This window comes from Eulemur rufifrons, chromosome 19 (assembly GCF_041146395.1).
Source record: "Eulemur rufifrons isolate Redbay chromosome 19, OSU_ERuf_1, whole genome shotgun sequence".
Classification (NCBI taxonomy): domain Eukaryota; kingdom Metazoa; phylum Chordata; class Mammalia; order Primates; family Lemuridae; genus Eulemur; species Eulemur rufifrons.
In genome coordinates, this window is record NC_091001.1 from 58,351,649 (window position 1) to 58,370,710 (window position 19,062).

Genomic DNA, 19,062 nt, shown 5'->3' on the forward strand with positions numbered 1-19,062 from the left:
TTTTAGTAGGATTTCATTAAGATCGTTCATGTGAGCATGTGCTGAGTGGCTGGCCCGGAGGAGGTGTTCACCGGCTTCTCCTGAGCCCCTTCCTCTTCATAACTAAAGCTGGCTGCCTCCTCCCATGCTTTCCTGGGGTTGGGGTGGGGGCCATTTCTGAGTCATCACTGCTGAGAGCTGGGGAGACCTGGGCTTGATGAGTTCTACCCGTGTAGCAGGGGCATTAGGGCCCAGTGTGGGCTGGCAGCTCACCATCCCTGCCTCACCGTACTGCTGTGGCGCGTCCAAGCTGCCGCTAGTCTCCCTGCCTCCCAGCCTTCCCTCGAACCAGCAGAGAGGACAAGGATTGGACTCTGAGTATCAGCCTGGGACATGAAGTGGAGTCCGGGCACCGAGAGCCCAGGCTGCATTTACCAGCAGCACTCTGGCTCTGCAGGGCGCTGTGCTGCCCAAGGGCTGGCGGGCTGGCACTGCCTGTCTTCCTGGGTCTCACACTTGCAGCCTAGGCTGGGCCCTTCCTGCCGTGCAGCGACTGCTGCAGACACCCAGCAGCCCTGGAGGCCATCCCAAGGCTCTGCATCTTCCCCAGCCACCCAGAAGGCTGAGGCCAGAGCCAGGCCTGAGGATGCCGTGTGGCCTGCTGAGCCACCCGGTGTGCCCGAACTGAGAGTAGGCTGCCCCTGGCCACCTCTGCTTCCCAGGAAAGATGCACAGGGCAGGGGCCGGCTCTGGCCTCAGTCTGGGAGTGCAGAGGCCAATACACCCCCGACCCCTGGTCCGGATGCATGCATCTTGTCTTTTCTCTCTCCATGCCTGTGCCCATGCTGTTCCCCCACCAGAAACCTTTGCCTCTGCCTAGCCTAACCTCCAAGAAGTCCATCTCCCCACCTTCGCTGATCTTGCCACGCAGGCATTTTTTGGTTCCTGTTGTTTCTGCCTCAATCACCAGGTTATTGAGCGTGTGCTATGTGCCGGTGTGTACAGCCCTGGTAGTGGACATACATTCCTCCATCCCAGCCAGAGACATCGTTACTATATTGCTTCATTCACTGAGGCCTTTTATGTGCCAAGCTCGTGCCCAACACTTCGCATACAATTCTTATAATAGCTCTGGGATATTAGAGATACTACTATCCCTTTTTACAGACAAGGAAACTGAGGCTGAGAAAGGTTAAATGACTTGGCTGCCTAAGTTCCGCTGCTAGTCGTTGACACTGGAGGCAGAACTGGAAGAACAGGTGTGGGCCAAGTGGAGGAGGGAGGCGCCCCAGGCCTAGGGACCAGCACTGCAAAGGCCCCACGGCTGGCAGCCTCATGTAGCATCTGATGACCAGCAAACTGGACTTGTGGGGTCAAATGTGAGGTATCAGGGGAGTGGGGAGGTGAGGTTATGATGGCCGGACAGCTGCGGGAGGGAGATGGCATCTTGTCACGCGCTCGTGGGAGGAGCCGGTGGCAGTGGGTGTGGGCAGACCTGTGCTCTAGAAAGACGGAGGACAGCAAGGGCGATGGATGCATGGAGTGAGGAGGCCCAGGCAGGGGCTGGGGTGGGGCTCCTGGTGTCCTGGGCTGGGCGAGAGGAGCGAAGGCAGGCGCAGTGAATCCGGGGTGTCCATGGCACCCGCTGTCCTGCTCTGAGCTACTCTGCTTGTCCCGGCAGCCTGTGGGCAGGTGTGCAGGTCTCCTATTCCTGAGCCCTCATGGTCTCAGAAAGGCCATGTGCTGAGAGGCCAGTGTGGGAGTGAGGGGTTCCTACGCTTCATTCATGTGCAGAGTATGTGTCCTGGCCCCACCACTGCACCGTTCCATCCCGTCCCCCTTCTGCTGAGTGTGTTTGTGTATGTGTGAGAATGTGTATGTATGTATATGTGTGGGAGTGTGAATGTGTGTGTATGTGTGAGTATATGTGCGTATGTGTATGAGTCTGCATGTGTGTGAATGTGTGTATATGTGTGTGAGTGTGAATTTGTAATAGTGTATGTGTGAGTGTATATGTGTGTATGTGTATGGGTGTGTATATGTGTGTGCGCGTATGTGTATGAGTGTATTATGTGAATGTGTGTGTGAGTGTGAATGTGTGTGAATATATGTGCATGAGTGTGTGAGTGAGTGTGTGTGTGTGAGTGTATATGTGTGTCTGTGGATGTGTGTGTGACTGAACGTGTGAGTATCTGTGGACGTGTGTGTGAGTGTGAACGTGTGTCTGTGGATGTGTGTGTGTGTGAACATGAATGTGTGAGTATCTGGGGATGTCTGTGTGTGAGCTTGAACGTGTGTCTGTGGATGTGTGTGAGCATGAATGTGTGAGTGTCTGTGGATGCGTGAGAGTGTGAGCATGAACGTGTGAGCATCTGTGGATGCGTGAGAGTGTGAACATGTGTCTGTGGATGTGTGTGTGTGAGCATGAACGTGTGAGTGTGGATGTGTCTGTGAGCGTGAACGTGTGAGCGTCTGTGGATGTGTGTGAGAGAGTGTGAACGTGTGTCTGTGGATGTGTGTGTGTGAACATGAATGTGTGAGTATCTGGGGATGTCTGTGTGTGAGCATGAACGTGTGAGCGTCAGTGGATGTGTGTGTGAGCATGAACGTGTGTCTGTGGATGTGTGTGTGTGTGTGAGCGTGAGTGTGTGAGTGTCTGTGGATGTGTGTGTGTGTGAGCGTGAACGTGTATGAGTGTGTGTGTGTCCGATGCTTTACCCCCTCCCTCTTTCTCGTGGGCTGGTGACCTGGGAGGACGGGACAGTGGTACTGTAGCCACACAGGAGCCCTGCGCTATCGAGTGTTGCTGGGGACTAGGGATCTGGGGTGCCACTGCAGGGGAAAGGTGATGCCCGTCTCTGTCTGCTCTCCCTCCAGTTCTGCCCCTTCCTCCCACAAGTCACTGCAGCACTGTGCACATTTTCTGTTTTTGTTTTTTTCTTTTTCTTTCCAAGGTGGGCCTTAATGTCCTGGTTCAGAAAGCCAACAAGTTCACTCCAGCCACTCGCCTTCTCGTCCAGAGATTTGTGCCATTCCCTGCTGTAGGTAAGACCTGCACAGTCATAGACACGCATGTGCTGTGCACGGGTGTGGGGGACTTCAGGGCTCCCAGGGGGCTGGGTGGCCCTTCCACATCTCTCGTGATGCCCAGGGGACGCCCGGCTAGGGGAATTGGAGCAAACACGTAGCTGGAGAACAGGATCATGGGGCCTCACTGACAGCTCCGTGCCTGAGATTCTGCTTCAACACAGGGATTCTTAACCTGGGGTCCCAGGCCCCCAAGGGTCAGTAAACAGAATACAGTGGACTCCGTGAACTTGGTCATGGAAAATATTTACATTAACCTCTAACTGCAATTTAACATTTCTTTCCATTATGAATATAGGCAACAAACCACAGTAAGAAACAAGACCTGTGACTTTGTCACCAATAGAAATCAAAGATATTTTTGTGTCACATTACAGTTGTTACAAAGATCTTAAAATATCGTTTACATTCAACACTAAGTCATGTTTAATATGTCAACTAGATCTTGCTTTTTAATTCATTAGTTTAAAAGCTTGTGTATTACTATATTACAATTTTAAAAATATTTTGATTACTTATGTCAATATAATCCCTTTGTGATCCTATGTTGTTTTATATATTGAGAAACATTATTCTGAGAGGGGTGCATAGGCCTTACCAGTCTGCCAGAGAGGTTCCTGGCACAAAAGAAGGTTGGAAGCTTCTGCTAGTTTAGGTTTCAAGCCTTTGGGTCTTGTGGCCCTCTGGATTTTAGAGGCCTCTCTCGTCAGCAGGTGATTGTGGGTGCACAAGTGTGTAGAAAGGATGTCTCCTGCCTTCAGCTGAGCCTTTGCCGGGCTTAGGGCTCACAACAGATGCCCTGGGCCTGGGTTATGGGGATGCCAGAAAGCCCAGTTTGGCTCTTATTTTATTTTATTTTTTGAGACAGGGTCTCACTCTGTTGTGCAAGCTGGAGTGCAGTGGCATCATCATAGCTCACAGCAACCTCAAACTCCTGGGCTCAAGCGATCCTCCTGCCTCAGCCTCCTGAGTAGCTGGGACTACTGGTGTACACCATGCCCAGCATAATTTTTTAAAAAATTAAAAAGAGATAAGCAACATTGAGAGCAGCACAAGGCAGTGGATAGTTGTCCAAAGAGAAGGATAAGCAAGTGCATAAACCATAACACCAGTTTTCCCTCTGTGCCAGAGGACAAAGATGGGGGCGGCACCAGCACAGGGCACGAGGTTCTGTGACCGCCGTGGTGCCAAGGTTCAGTGTGAAGAGCTAGAGTCAGACCCAGGCTCGTGGTCCTGGTCCTGTTCTTCCCCTCCAGGCTCAGCTTCCCCGTCTGTAAAATGCAGGTGCCAGTGCCCACCTCCCGACAGCCCAGGCCTCAGGGAGGAGCAAACGAGGCCGCAGACCAGATTCCACTGATAGGAAAGGCCCCCATGAGAAGGCAGGAGATCTTTACTGGGTACCCCACCTCCTGGATGGCCCAGAGGCTAATGAACTCCCAGAACCAGCTACCCTGCCAAGCTGCAGCCGACCCAGATAATTGCTATAGCAACTCCACACTTTTAATGAACTCTCAGCTATTTCTGTCCTGGGCCATTAATGGAATAACTCTTTAGATCTGACTTTGTTAAGGGGCCTAATTGAGCAAACAGGCTGCCCAACTGGTATTCCTCACCTTTGGCCTGCAGGGTCAGAAGCAGCCCGACAAGGGGGCAGCGCCCAGCTGCCCTGGACTGGATCTAGCTGGGATGTAATCTGCCCTCGGCCAAGCTTCAGATAAGAGCTTCACAGCCCTGCTCTGCCAGCTGTGTGACCTTGGAGTGGTCTTAATCTCCCTGGGACTCCTTCAGGAGGAGGGCCCCTGCCCTCGGTCTGAGATTTTCTGACATGTCCCTCTTTAGGCTCCAGCCTGATTCCCCTCCCACCTTCTCCTTGCCCCGCACACAGGTCCAGCCACTGTTAGGGGTCCTGAGATCCCGCATATCCCTAGCCTGTTGCACAGGTTGCACACAGCGTGGTCTGCAGCCCTGGCAGTCCTACCTCGCCAGGATCCTGAGAGAAGCAGGCGCTTCCTGGCTTCTTCCTCGGGCCCAGCTGCCTGAGTCCTGGCTGTGTGGAGTCCTGCCTGCCTTCCACTGCCAGCCCCAGTCTCTGCTCCCCACAGGCCGGTTCCGTCTCTCTGGCTCCGGTGTCCATCCCAGTCCCACCTGCAAATGGGCACTTGCCGAGTCCCCTAGTCAGACGGACACAGTCGTGAGAGGAATAGGTAATGCCCCTCACCCACCAGGGGCTCAAAAACCTGCTGGTCCTCTCGGGCCACCATGCAGTCCCTGCACTTAGCCTTCCTCCTTCTTATCCCCAGGAACCCCTGGCCAGGAAAGAGCATCTCTGAGCCCCCTGGGTTCTGGCAGGGCCTAAGTCCTGCCAATGCTCACTCCTGCTTTCCAAGGCAGGCTAGGCCGGACCAGGCTGGGCCACCCTTAAAGGCTGTGAGAAGCTGGCTCAGGCCATACTTTACCTGGTAGAGGATCCTTTGTCCCTCTGGGCTGCTGGCATCATGGGGAGACAGGACTCAGCAAGCTACGAGTGCACGTGGGAAGTGGTTGAGGCAAGTGGAGTGATCGTATTAAACCCTGGTTGTTGGGATGTGTCTGCAGAGTGGAGCAGAAGGGGCTCTTCAGGGTGAGGAGGGTCCCGAAAAGGCCCGTGTGCCCAGTGGTTGGGGCCACATCCTCACTCCCACCCTCCTAGGCAGGCCGGGAACTCAAGCTCTGGGGAACAAGGAGGCTCCCAGGAGTCAGTTGTTTCTTCCCACTGCCCTGCCCTGCTCCTCCTGGGGCTCCAGCCTGAAGTCTGAGAGGCTGGGGGAGACTTCTCTTCTCTGGGTCCCACATGCTGCCTGAGAGAGGCCTGAGACACACGTGCAGGACACTTGGGCAGGCACGTAAGTCCCCTGCTCCCACCCTGCAATGCCCTCTGTCTCTGCATCGGAAAATGAGGCCTCTGACCAGACCTCCTTCAGCCCCTTCCTGCTGGGACCTCCTTGACATCACTGTATGCCTCCCCCAGTTAGCAGAGCCCAGCGCTCCCAGGGGTCCCCCAGCAGGCCTCTTTTCTCCCCACATTCTCATTCTATGCTAGGAGGTCTGAAGGCGGAATGTGCCGTTCCCATTTTATAGACTCACTTAAAGTTACACTGAGCTGGCCAAAGCCCAGGCCTTCCAGGCCCAGCCTGGGGCTATTTCCAGCCTGCTTGGAGGACCCCTCACCAGCTGTAGCTGAGAAACTGAGGCGTGTGGCCCAGAGGTGGCAGGGGCTACTCAGGGCCTCCACGTTCTCCCCTGGGTTTTCAGCCAGGGTTGTGTGTGTGCGCGTGTGTGCACCGATGGGTGTGCGTGCGCGTGTGTGTCCGTGGGAAGCCCCGGGATGCTTACTGCAGCCAAGGTGGTTTCAGGGCCGCACTGTGCCCCTGGTCTAGAACAGCAATCATGTGGGAAATCTGTTTCTATTTATACAAGGAGATGTTGGGAAAGACGGTGAGCCCAGGAGCATGTGTGCTGGCATCGGAATCGATTGGGGACTGGTAATTAATTTGCTTAGACCTTAATTAATTCTCTAGTTCTTTCTTATTTGTGGACTGTCACGCCTAATTGTGCTCAGGAGCTCGAGCTCAGAGCAGGCCCTCTGTTAATTGACGAATGGTCGCTGTGAGGTGGAAGTTAATGGTTTGGGAAGCTGGGCAAACAGTGTAATTAAAGGTCAATAGAGGAGGCATCGGAAAACACACGCCCCCAGGTCCAGCCATCACACTCCCTGCGCAGAGTCCGTTCCACGGGCTGCAGGCCCCACGGACTTCTTGAGAAGCCTTGGGAGAGGGGGCGCTGGGAGGAGTTACCAACAGGGGCGAGGGCCGGGGCCAGGTCCTAGAGCGGACACCGGCCAGAGGAATAGGCACACCTTGTTACAGTGACGGGTGGGGCAGGGGCTTTAGTGAGGTGGAGACCCCAGGTGATGGCTGGCACCACAGACACTGTGTAGGTGTGTGTAGGCGGAGGGATGGAAGCCCTGAAGGTCACCCCCAGCTGCCTAACTGCATCCACATGGAGCAGGGGACAGCCATGAGTGTCATGTGCTAGTGAAGACCCCCATCTGGGCCAGCTGACGCCTTCCATGGAAAATAGCTTTCCTGCCTGCACCGTAAATGTGGCCCCAGCAGCCCTTTGCTAGGAAGTGATGTCCTGTGTTGTCCCCCACAGTCCCTTATGTTAAATGTCACCATGTATTTCATTGCCATGGAAAGATCCCTGAGCTCACCAGTGAGTGCATTGCTCAGGGTGTCTGGGCAGTCTTTGGGAGGCCTTCTGCCCACTCCACCCAACATGCTGTACACCTGCTCCCCCACGCCCGGGCCCCCTCACCCCCAGGACACACTGTCTTCATGTCATCGATCCCTCCCGTGCCGCACTACTCCCTCATGCTCAGTCCACCCTGCTTCCCTTGTCCGGGAGGTGGCCGTGACAGTGCTATCTGAGTGCTGAAAGCCTGCCCCCAGGTCAGAGCCTTGTGCCTTGTGAGTGGGAGGCAGCAGGGTGTGCCCGAAGCAGCTGGGCCCTGGGCCCTGGGGCATGTGCTCCCTCTATCCGGGGCAGTGGTGCTCCACACGGCATTCACAGCCCCTCAGACACCTCTGGATGCCATGAGTCCCTGCCTGGACCTGCTCGTGCCCTGCTGTACCCCACTGCAGCTGTAGTGACTCTTGCGACCCTCCTCTCCTGCCTCTAGCTGGGCCCAGGTCTTTGCACGGGGCCCTGCTGCCTGGATGCCTGCTCTTCCCACCACCTCGGCCTCTTTCCTGGCCACTAGGGCTTTGTGACTTGGCTTAGAAACCATCTCCTCTCGGAAGCCCTCGCTGGAGTCCCAGTCAGGGTTAGATTGCAGCTAACTCTACAGCTCTCTGTGTGTGGCTGTGTCTATTTGGGGACTGCCCATTTTGTTTCCAAGTGCGCCTCTCCCATCAGACTGGGAGTGCCCCAAGACAGGACTAGTCTCATTCATCACCAGCCCCAGGACCCCACTGTGCCGGGCACACAGTCGGTGCTCAGTGTGGGTTTGTTCAGTGATCAAATAAATGCTTTGTCACAAAAAGTTTGAGATCAGGCTCTTGCAGTGGAACTTCACCCTGATGACAAAGGTGACCAGATTCTGTGGCTACCTGGACATTTATTCATACATTTTCCATTTTTAAAAATCATTTTTGGGTGTTCTGTTTTCTTGTATAAGATTTTACCCTCACTGGGTCCACTCTTCCAGCCAGCAGGCCTAGGGTAGAGGGGCCCACCCCTTTCCGGGCCATCCTGGGCATGTTCTCCCACATTCCCTGGCCATGGTGCCCCATCTGTAAAATGGGGATACTGGTATCACTAATCGGAGTTTTCTTGGAGATTAAACATGACAATCTCCCAGCATTCATAAGCACCTAGTGAATGTTAGTCCTCTTCTAGCTCCACTACCCTCCACCTGCCCCAGTCAGGGATGGGAAGAACCAGAGAAGACACATTCCTGCCATTAGAGAACTTACTATTTGGGGGTAATAGGCATTCAAATGCCCAAAATAGCACAAAAAACAAAAGCTCCACTGACAAGTGCAATAAAGTTTTATAGGGGATGAAATTCGTTAGATATTATCTCTAAATCACCTTCCAACACCTCTAAGATTTTGGGAATCTAATATGTACTGCATTATTTAAGGAGAGGGCATTTGTTTTTAAAAAGGGAGATCATTAGACCATGTTATCAAAGGAACATGTGGGCACTGTGGTGTGGATTTCGAGGAGTCGTGGAAGGGAGGCTGGGCTGGGCGGGTGCCAGCGCTGGCGGCAGCCTCGGAACTGGCATGGGCCCCCGGTGTGCGTCAGGCCCCAAGGGGACGTGGGCAGTGGGTCCGCGTCAGCCAGAGGGAAGCATCTAGTGGTGTGTCCCAGGGCTCTGTCTTCAGTCTCATCCCCTCCAGTTATTTTATGACTGCCTGGGACGGAGGAGGCCTGTGGCTCACGTTCAAGAAGCAGGGACACCGACCTGGCAGGGATTGTGAATTCATGGGCGAGAGTACCAGGATCTAAAAAGATCCATCGAGGTGGGCCGATGATATCTCACAAGGTTCGAGGTAAGGCTTGCTGTTCAGAACGTAGCTGTGCAAGCGTAAAGGTGCCAGGACCTGGCTTGGCCGAGGTACTCAGGACAGAGACCTGGGGATTTTGTGGGCTGTGTGCTCAGAATGGGTCCACAGCGTGGCATGTGCCTCTGATGACGTTCACTCATATTTCAACTGCATTACTAAAGATAGCATACCCAGAACAAAGGAGTCTGTTTAATTCTGGCTCCACACGTCAAGAGTAGCTCTGATAAGCGGGAGCCCAACAAGAGTGGCAGGATCTTCTGAAAGACAGGAAAAAAAAAATAATGAGTCTGTCATTGGAATGAGCTGCCTAACTCTTGTGTTTCAGGGAAGTGTCTGATTAGTGGATGGGCTCAAAAAGCTATGGGGTCACTTACACGTGACCAAGTCACCTGTTTCTGAGCAGCTTGCTCAGGACCTGGCAATAGTAGGTGCTCAGTAAATGCTGTTGAGGTTTTATAATTCCTAAAATCCAGAAGGCAGAGAAAGTGGGGAAGTGTAAGGCAGTGGCGAGGGGGTTATGAGTGCAGGAAGGAGCGGGGGTCTGCTTGGGGAGGGCATGCTGGGGCTTTGAGGATTCGCTTAGCGTTTGAGCTTTATCTTATGGCTAATGGGGAACCACTGAAGAAGCTCAAACTAGGGAGCAGCTGTGATAAAAGGGAGCTTTTTAGAAGACGGATGTGTTAACAGGAATCTTATATTAACAGATTCCAAACTTCAGAGTCAACCTACACCTAGATTTACAAGCTGATTTTTCAATCCAGAAATTCCCAGTCCTGAGTTGGTAACACTTCAGTATGGGTTGTGAAACTCTCCCCAAGTTCTCAAGCTATTTAAAAGAAAATCTGTGCCATTTAGCACTGCCCCTCAGGTGGAATAATGGTGATTATTGTGAAATCAAGCAAATATTAGGGTATACATCTTTATTTGATAATCATCACTCCTTTAAAGGCAGAGGGGTTGTGTTCTGCTGTGATTTGAGTGTGTGAGTGTGTGTGTGTGTGAGAGTGTGTGTGTGTGTGTGTGTGTGTGTAACGGTGGTGAGGTACATACACGTACACTTTTAATGCATGGACCATCTCTGGCAGGGACCTGAGAACCTGGCTACAGTGGTTGCCTCTGGAATTTATTTTTGTGTGTGGTATGAAATAGGGATCTCCTTGTACTCTGTACTATTTGGAAACCCAAATGCCCAATGTAGTTAAGAAAAAGTTCCCAACCATACTGGGCATTGGAAAAATGCAAAGTAAAATGAGAAATGAATCATTTCAGATGAAGAAAAATTTTAAAAGATTGTTAATACTAAATATTGAAGAGGTGTTGAAGAGGAAACAAAAATTCCTACCCTGCAGGTAGGGTAAAAGCCTGTGTGCCCACTTGGCAATTTCTAGTCAAGCTACAAATGTGCATACAGATGGGGAGGGGGTGAAGCTAAGGATCAGAATCAGGAAGGAGACTTAATTTTTATGATTTACCCTTTTACATTATTTGAAGCATTTACCATGTTGCCAACAAAATAGTGGCAGGAAGGGAGGCAGGAGAGAAGAGAGAAGGGGAGGGGAGGCCGGCATTACCTTCCTCTCCTTGCAGTTGAGGAAGTGGAGTCTGGGAGTGCTTTGTCCATCACCAATCTGGAGCCAGATTGGCAACTGGAGTCTTATTGTGCTTTGTTTGTTTGTTTTAATGAAAATGGCTCTATTTTTTTTTTCTGATAATACATAACTTTTGTATAAAGCTAACTATCCTACTTCTCTCCCCAGAGACAAGTTTAGTATATATCCCTCCAAATTCAAGTTAACATGTAAAAGTGTGTGAATCTCTGCCTATTTATTATATTGATATATAGCGTCAATATGCCTCTATAACTATAAGTTAATACAAATGGGTTCATGTAGTATACTAATCTGTAAACTGCTTTTTAACCTCACAATAAATTTTGGATGTCTTTTCATGGTGGTCATAAGATTCTAACTTATCCTTTTTAATAGCCACAATAGTTTGTTTTGTGGCTTTCTTTTAAATTATGAAATTTAATTTTTCAGTTAATACAGAAAATTGAGGAAATAGAGAAATAAAATATTAGATACATTCAAAGCCCTCCATACCCTCTACGTTTTTTGATTCTGGTTTCTTTCTCTCCCCAGGGCAGGCTGCTGACCTACAGTCTATATGGTTTATGTACCATAAACCGTCAATTGTATTGTTTATATATTTTTTAAATTTGTATTAACTGTATCATATTGTAACTTGCTTTTCATTGTGGTTTTGAGATTTATCCATGTTAATCTATATACATTCATTTCAGCTATTATAGGCATTCTACTATATGACTACCCATAGTTGATTAATTGGGGACATTTAAGTTGTTTCCAGTTTCTCATTATTATACCACCGTCTGGCTCTGAACAACCTTGTGCACATGTCCACGTGCACATGCGTAAGAGTTTCACCTGGGCAGGGTTTCCAAACCTTGATCTGTATTACAGTCACCTGGGGAGCTTAAAACAAAACCAGATTTGGTGGGAAGATGAATATCTGGTACTTAAAAAAAATTAGATCTGGGCTCTACCTCAGATCTGATTTCAGTTGTGCAGCCGGTGTTGAGAATTACCAATCTAGAACATGTACCTAGGAACCGGGTGGGCATGTTAGAGGGTATGCACATTTGCAGCTTTTCTAGATATTGCCAAATGGGCACACAGGCTTTTACCCTACCTGCAGGGTATGAATTTTTGTTTCCCTATGTCCTCTTCAACACCTCTTCAATATTTGGTATTAATCTTTTTAAATTTTTGTTCACCTGAAATGGTTCATTTCTCATTTTACTTTGCATTTTTCCAATGCTCAGTGTGGCTGAGAACCTTTTCTTAACCATATTGGGCATTAGGTTTCCAAATAGTAAAGAGAAGAAGGAGGTCCCTATCTCATACCATACACATAATAAATTCCAGATAAAGACCTAAATGTGAAAAGTAAAAGTTTCAAACTTTTAGAAGAAAATGTAGATGAACATTGGAGTAGGAGTAGAGTTTCTTAATGACACAAGAAGTATATGCCAGAAAGGAAAGTATTGTTTATTTGACTACATCTTAAACTATATGACAGAAGACACCAGCAACAAAGTGAGGAAAAACAAGCCACAGGCTGGGAATAGCTATTTGGAAACCATTTAACCAATTAGGATTAGTCTCCGAGACATATAAAGAACTCCTGCAAATTGATTTTTTTTCTTAGATTCAGAAATCTGACATTGACTGTTAGTAAGATTGAATTCATGTTTATTAGGATTTTATATTTTATGAATTGCCTGCTCATATATCTTCCTATGATTTTGATCACTGTATCTTTTTGTTAATAATTTAAAAAATTTTTTGTATATTTTATGCATGTTTTTGGCTGAACTTAGCAGAAACTCTCAACTCAAATTGGCTTAAATAATAAAGGAATTTATTACTTTGCAAAAGGGTAAGTCTTAGGGGAGGCATCCAGGCCCTCCTCCCAACTCTCTGCTCTGTCGGCTTCCCGGTAGGCTTCATCTTCAGGCTAGCTCCTGTCATGTTCAAGAGAGGGCAGCAGCAATTCCAAGCATCACATCCAGACCCGACAATGTCCAGAGGACAAGAGGCTGTCTGCCTCCCACCCCTTAGATGGGAGGAGACCTTACCCAGGAGTCCCCAGCAGATATCCCTCATTGGCTAGAATTGAGTCACATGTCCCTTCCTAGACCAATCACTGACCAGGGAGGATTATTACTGTTAGTTTGGACTAATCTTTTGGGGGTAGAATAGCTACTAAGAGTTGGTCACCATGACCCTCCGTTGATTAATATTAGTAACCCTTTGTTTATCATATATAATAAATATATTTTCCCAGTTTCCCATTTCCTTTTTTTTTTTTTTTTTTTTTTTTGAGACAGGATGTTGCTCTGCTGCCCAGACTAGACTGCAGTACCATCATCATAACTCACTGCAACCTCAAACTCCTGGGCTTAAGCAGTCCTCCTGCCTCAGCCTCCCAAGTAGCTGGGACTATAGGCGTACACCACCATACCTGGCTAATTTCTCCATTTTTTTGTAGAGATGGGTTCTTGCTGTGTTGCCCAGGTTGGTGTCCAACTCCTGGCCTCAAGCAATCCTCCCACCGCAGCCTCCCAAAGTGCTGGGATTACAAACATGAGCCACCATGCCTGGCCTCCCATTTCTTATAATATGATTTCTAACTAGATATTGAATGCCATGTTTCTACAATGCCTCAGTTATAAGAGGTATTAATATAATAGCCTTTCAGAAGAGGAGAGGACTATAATTAACATTCATTGGAAGGGATAAGCAAGCATTCGTTTTCACATTCAATACAAGTCACTTTCTTCAGGGCTAGAGTTGGAGTCTGAGCTTTCTTCACGTTTTGTAATTCTCTTTTGGACATTGGTTATTAAACACGGGGTCGTGGCCACCATTGCATTTTGTAATCTCTGCCTCTAATCTCAACTTCTTTAGCCCCTTTGAGATTGATGTATAATTTCAAAGCATAGAAAAGAATATTGGGAATTTTTTGTCTGCATTTCTGATTTGATTGCTCTTGCAGTTTCATTTTTTTCTTTATTTGAAGGAAAAAATATTCCTAAACTTACTCAGCTTCTTTAGGAAGTTTCTGACATATAAATACCTAAGTGTGGGATCCGTGAATAGGTCACACCAATCCCTGCTGGCTTTAAAATTTCTTTGATCTTCTTCAAGAAGTTTGGCAATTTCTTTCAATTTTTAAATTAGGGAAACACGATTATATTCTCATTGTAAAAATTCAAATGATATAGAAAAATTTGACATAAAAGAAAGTGGAAGTCTTTCAACAACCCCTAATTCTCCAATTGAGTTCTCTTCTCCAAGGGGACCACTCTGTGAGGTACGAACCTTCCAGAATGTAACCTGTGGATTTATGCACACATATGTGTGTATACCAATTACAGGGTTTTACATATAGTAAATCATCATGTACATACTTAGTAGCTTTTTTCACATAACAGTTTGTTTTGGAGATCTTCCCATGTGAGTTCCCTAATGGTGGACATTTAGGTTGTTTCTAATTATTTGCTCTTACAAACAGTGCTATAATTAACATCCTTGTAAATGTCTCTTTGTACATATGGGCAAGCATTTCTTTAGGGTAGCTATCTATGGTTTGGCAATTTCTACTGTCTTTAATTGCATTGCCTGGTATCTGGCAGACGATCTTCTGCATGTACAATAACTTTTCATGTCCGTGCTCCATTATAGCGTAAGTTTTAGAAAGATGTTTTAGGCAACAATTAGGAATCTAAGTTTAAGTTCAAATTCTGTATGGATTGCTGTGGTCAGCTGAGGTGACACTTGAATGAACAGATACCTCTATGCATGGCTAAGTTCACATACAGGCAGTTGTTTGGGGTAACAGATAAGGTTCCCCCCTCCCCACTGACATTCATTGTAAGGCACATCATGATTTTTAAAATATTAAAATATGGGAAAATGCATCTTAGAATTGAGGAGTTATAATATTTTGTTCTCCCCAAATCGATAGCCCATTGCTCCACCTCCATGTTCAAATGGTCCTTTCCGTGGTAGTTGACACAACTGCTTTACCACCAGTTCATATCCCTGACAGGTGGGTGTGTTGCCAGGCAAGGACGCTGCATGATCTGCTTGTCTATCCCTGCGTTAGTTCAGGAGGAAGGCTCCCCTGTGGTCTTCTTTTGGAGAATTTCCTGGTACATTTGTCTTTCTGTCTACTGCTCTTTCTTCTTCCCCACACTATCCTGTCTACACTGGCTGCTTTCTTAGCTGTTCGCAGTCTGCGTGATTTTGCATTGCAGTGGGTCGGATGTGAGAACATCTGCAGCAGTCAAGAGCGTATTTTCCTCAGGACTTGACACTGAGCTTGCCATCAGCAAGAAGCAAAATCTCTCTCTCTCTCTATCTCCTCCCCCATCTCATTCCATGATATCTCCCAGCATTGCTGCTCCAACATCAGTTATGCCTGAGTCTTGAATGGTGACAATCTGAGTTGAAAACATGCCAGCTTTCTTAACATTATCACTAACAGACTGCTTAATTAACCTGCTGATACCATCAATAATAGATTTTGCCCATGTGTTAGAGAGAAGACCCATGGCCTATGGTTGCGCTTTCTTTATCTCTCTTCCCCCCGCCATTTGCTTAGGCTCTAAGTGTCCCTGTCACGGGAGGTAGACTTGTCAGGAGTGGGATGGGAGGGACCAGGGAAGGTTTGAAAGTGACATGACAGAATCAAAAGTTGTGGATGAGATCATGGAAATGAAATCAGTGTAACAGACTGACATTCTCAATGCTCAAGGGAAGGGATGGCTAGTAGCCTGTGCATACAGCAGGTGCTCAATAAATGGACAACTAGTGTACACAGTCAATAGAAGAGATTGTAAGGCATGTGCCATCTGACTAGGCAGTAAGAACTGGCTGTTCAAGGGGAGAAAGCCGGGGGTTGCCATCATTCTGAGGTGGCTTTTAGGGTTTTCTCTTTATTCCATCCAGGCAATTTAGATGAAAGGGGGCATTGTCACCCCCAAAGACGTCCCGAAGGGGCTGTCTGAGGGGAAGAAGGCTGGGCCTTCACTTCCTTTCATGCTGCATCTTTTGTCTCCAGCGGGTTTGTGTTTGAACCAAAGTCCCATTCTGTCCTGCTAGCCCTGCACTTCACATTCGGGGATTGCAGAGAGTAAGCAAAATGCCACCATGAGCCTGGGGCTGGCCTGCCACCCCCCCCAGATCCACACTGTCTCCTCTTTGTCCGTCTCCCTGCCCCGCCCCCGCCCCCACACAAAATGGGGCCTAGAGATGTTTCAGGTGATCCCAGTGTCCCCTGACCTGGCATGGGCACAGGTGTGGGGTTGACATTCTGTGTGAGCTCAGCCAGGACCCAGAAATCCCGGGGAGACCCTACAGGCTGCTCCTTTCACACTCATGGAAGCTGAGCAGGCGTTGAGGTGGCAGTGGCTCAAGTTCTTGGCGTGAGCTGGCAGCCCCCTGACCTTAATTAAGGATGCTCATCCTCCGGACCATGTTCCTGTAACCTTGCCTTTCCTGGAATGGCGGTGGTTGTGGTGTGGAGGAAGGGGTTCTCCGAGGGCAGGGGTTGATGCCTTTCAGGGCAGAACATCCCACTATCCAGTGGTTTTCTTGGGTCTCCTGGGAACTGAGGCCCTGGCAGCCCCAGGGGTGTGGGGGATGCAGAGCATCCCTACCGCCACTAGAGGGCATGTCCCCAGCACAAAGAGGCTGGGTGCCAGCTTCCCAAGGCCACCCTGGGGGGCTCTTCTGGACCCTGAGCCCTGAGGGACCCTGGGACTGGCAGAAGCTCACCTCTGGCCTCTGGGGGTGAGTAGGGAGAGTTACAGAGCCAGGATTGAATCCCAAGCCCAGATGTCCCCAAACCCCGGCTCCCAATTCTTCCTCCACCTGTTTCCTGCTGATCAAATCTGTCTTACCTCAGATTCACCCTCCTAATTCTGTCATCTCTGGCTGGGGTTAAAACGAAGGTTTCTCAGTGTCAGCGCTGTTGACATTTGGGGCCCAGTAATTCTTTGTTGTGGGAGCTGTCTTGTGTGTTGTGGGATGTGTAGCGGTATCCCTGGCCTCCGCCCGCTAGATGCCGGTAGCAACCCGCATCCCCACCCCTAGACTGTGGTCATCAAGAATGTCTCCAGACGTGGCCAAATATATCAAAAAATCACCCCTGGTCAAGACCACGTTTAAGACAGGTGAGCGTGCCCACTGTGGGGCAGGAGGGGTGCAGGGTGACTCCCAGCCACAGAGGGTCTGTGGGTTCCATTGCACGGAGTGTCACGTGGACACAGTAGAGATGCTCAAAGATGGCGTCTGTGCTCTAAATACATTTCAGAACTGTATTTGGCCTTCTGCTTTTCTTCTCCAAAGACTGCAGAACCTCTCGGTCTTCCCCTCTGTTTATTCCACCTCCCCACTTATTGAAACAGGAGACTGAGGCCCAGAGACCCCCGGGTCTCAAGCCACGCCTCACCTGCAGAACCCCGTCCCCCAGCTGTGGGCACCCTGGACCGCTCGGCTCCCCAGCCGTTGGCTCGGGCACCGGGAGCATCTGTGGTCTCCCTCCCACTCCGCCTGCCCACTAGGCCCCGCCACCCTCCAGCTCCCCAAACCCTGGTGCCCCCCCACTGGAGGGAGGGGGGAAGCAGCAGGTGTTGATGCTAATCAGCGTTCACAGCCCAGAACTGCAGTCGCTCCCAGGCTCACACACTCCCCAAAATTAAACACTCATTATACAAAATTAATTGACATTAATTAGCAAAAATTAAAACTTTAAACACAGCAAGGCGCTTTGGGGGGAGGAGTGAGGCAGGCGGGCTCCACATTTGTCACCCCCCACTCCCCACCTGCCCACCACTCCCAAGTCCCCCCACTTCCATCCTGAAGCAGGGCTGGAGGAGTTCAGGCGAGGGCGGCACCCACACTGGGCCACGGGCCCAGGCCCAGCCACACGAGTCCCAGGCGAGGGGAGCAGAAATAGTCTTCCCGCGCTAGTCACCAGCTCACGGGTGGCCCCCCGACTTCAGCATCCAGTGCTTCAGTAAGGAGCAAGGAACCCACCCCTCAGCCCAGGTCCCCAAGATCTCAGCTGAGGCCAAGGGAGGGGACACACCAAAGGAAGGAGCTCAACCGCGGAATCAAGATTATAGAAGGTCTGCCTTGAACTCCATGTCCCCCAACCGTCGCATCCCCAGGTGTCCAGAGGCTTAGGCACTGTAGCCTTTCTGCTCTGTCCCAATTTGCTGTGTGACCTCAGATAAGTCACTCCCCCTTTCTGAGCCTCAGTTTTCCATCCATATGATGAGGGGGTGGTGCTGGGTGAGCGCTGAGGTTCCTGCCTGCTCTGGCACCTGCTGTCAGGGAAGCAAATCTCTGGGAACTCGATTCACTCTGAGGCTGCAGGGTGGATGTGGAGACTGGCATTTAAAGAGAATGGGGCAGCCCAAGGGCCTGCGTTGCTGATGGTGAAACATTAGGCCCCAGTGGGGATGTGTCTTCAGGCCGGAGAGCCCCCCCACATGGGCATCACTTTGCCTGTCTGCAGGGCCCGCCCCAGAGGAGAGGAGGGCAGCACCTTTGACAGGTGGCCGTTCTCTGGGCCCTGAACGCTCTCCTCCCTGACACTGGCTCTTTCCAGCTGTGCTTGCCAGGCCCCCCAAGGTGCCCACATCCTTCACCAGGCTGGTAGGCAGGTGGACAACAGACCCTCGCCTTCCCCAACCTCTGCCCACTGCCCACTGTGGTTCAGGGTAGGGAGGATTGGGTGATGGAGGAGCCCAGTGGTGTTCCCCCCCACCCCGGGGAACGACATCCTCCCCTCACCCCTGCTCCCTGCACCCCCTCTCTCTCCAGCCAGCGCCAATATCTGCAACGTGGTCCTGATGCGGTACGGGGAGCTGGAGGAAGGGATTGATGTCCTGGATGGTGATGGCAACCTCGTGGGCTCCTCCAAGATCGCAGCCAGACACGTGGGTCAAGGGGCCGGTGGGGAGGCCAGCAAACAGGGAGGGGATTGGTTTTCCCCTGACGTGTTCATTCCTGGGGGCTTCTCTCCAGGGTACCCTGGCTTTGTCCTTTTGATGTCTCCGCCTCACTCCACCCCTGCCTTCCATCTGCATGAGCCCCAGGCCTCAAGGTCTGGCCCCAGCCAAGCCTGTCCCCCTGGACAGTCCCTCACAGCTGTGAAACATCCCATCTCTGGTCCCAGCCCCTCACCCAGCTTCTCAGATCACCTCACTCAGATGAGGTGTTAATTGGTGAGGGCAGAGGGGACTCCCCCAGAACTTTCTTCCCCTCCCCAGGCCCCAGGG

At 50.3% G+C, this 19,062-nt stretch overlaps 1 protein-coding gene across 7 annotated transcripts in view; it reads left to right on the forward strand.

Moving 5' to 3' along the window:
• The window catches only part of SFXN5 (sideroflexin 5), a 111,592-nt gene that overhangs the window by 67,609 nt on the left and 24,921 nt on the right, over window positions 1-19,062 (forward strand). For 3 of the 7 annotated variants that reach the window (XM_069495106.1, XM_069495108.1, XM_069495110.1), the window contains one exon: window positions 2,934-3,024. The exons of 1 other annotated variant lie outside the window; for it this stretch is intronic. In XM_069495106.1, the coding sequence (XP_069351207.1) occupies window positions 2,934-3,024 (91 nt within the window). Of the gene's footprint in view, window positions 1-2,933; window positions 3,025-18,296; window positions 18,431-18,604; window positions 18,721-19,062 lie in introns of those variants that run through there. 3 more of the 7 variants (XM_069495107.1, XM_069495109.1, XM_069495111.1) reach the window with 2 other exon arrangements.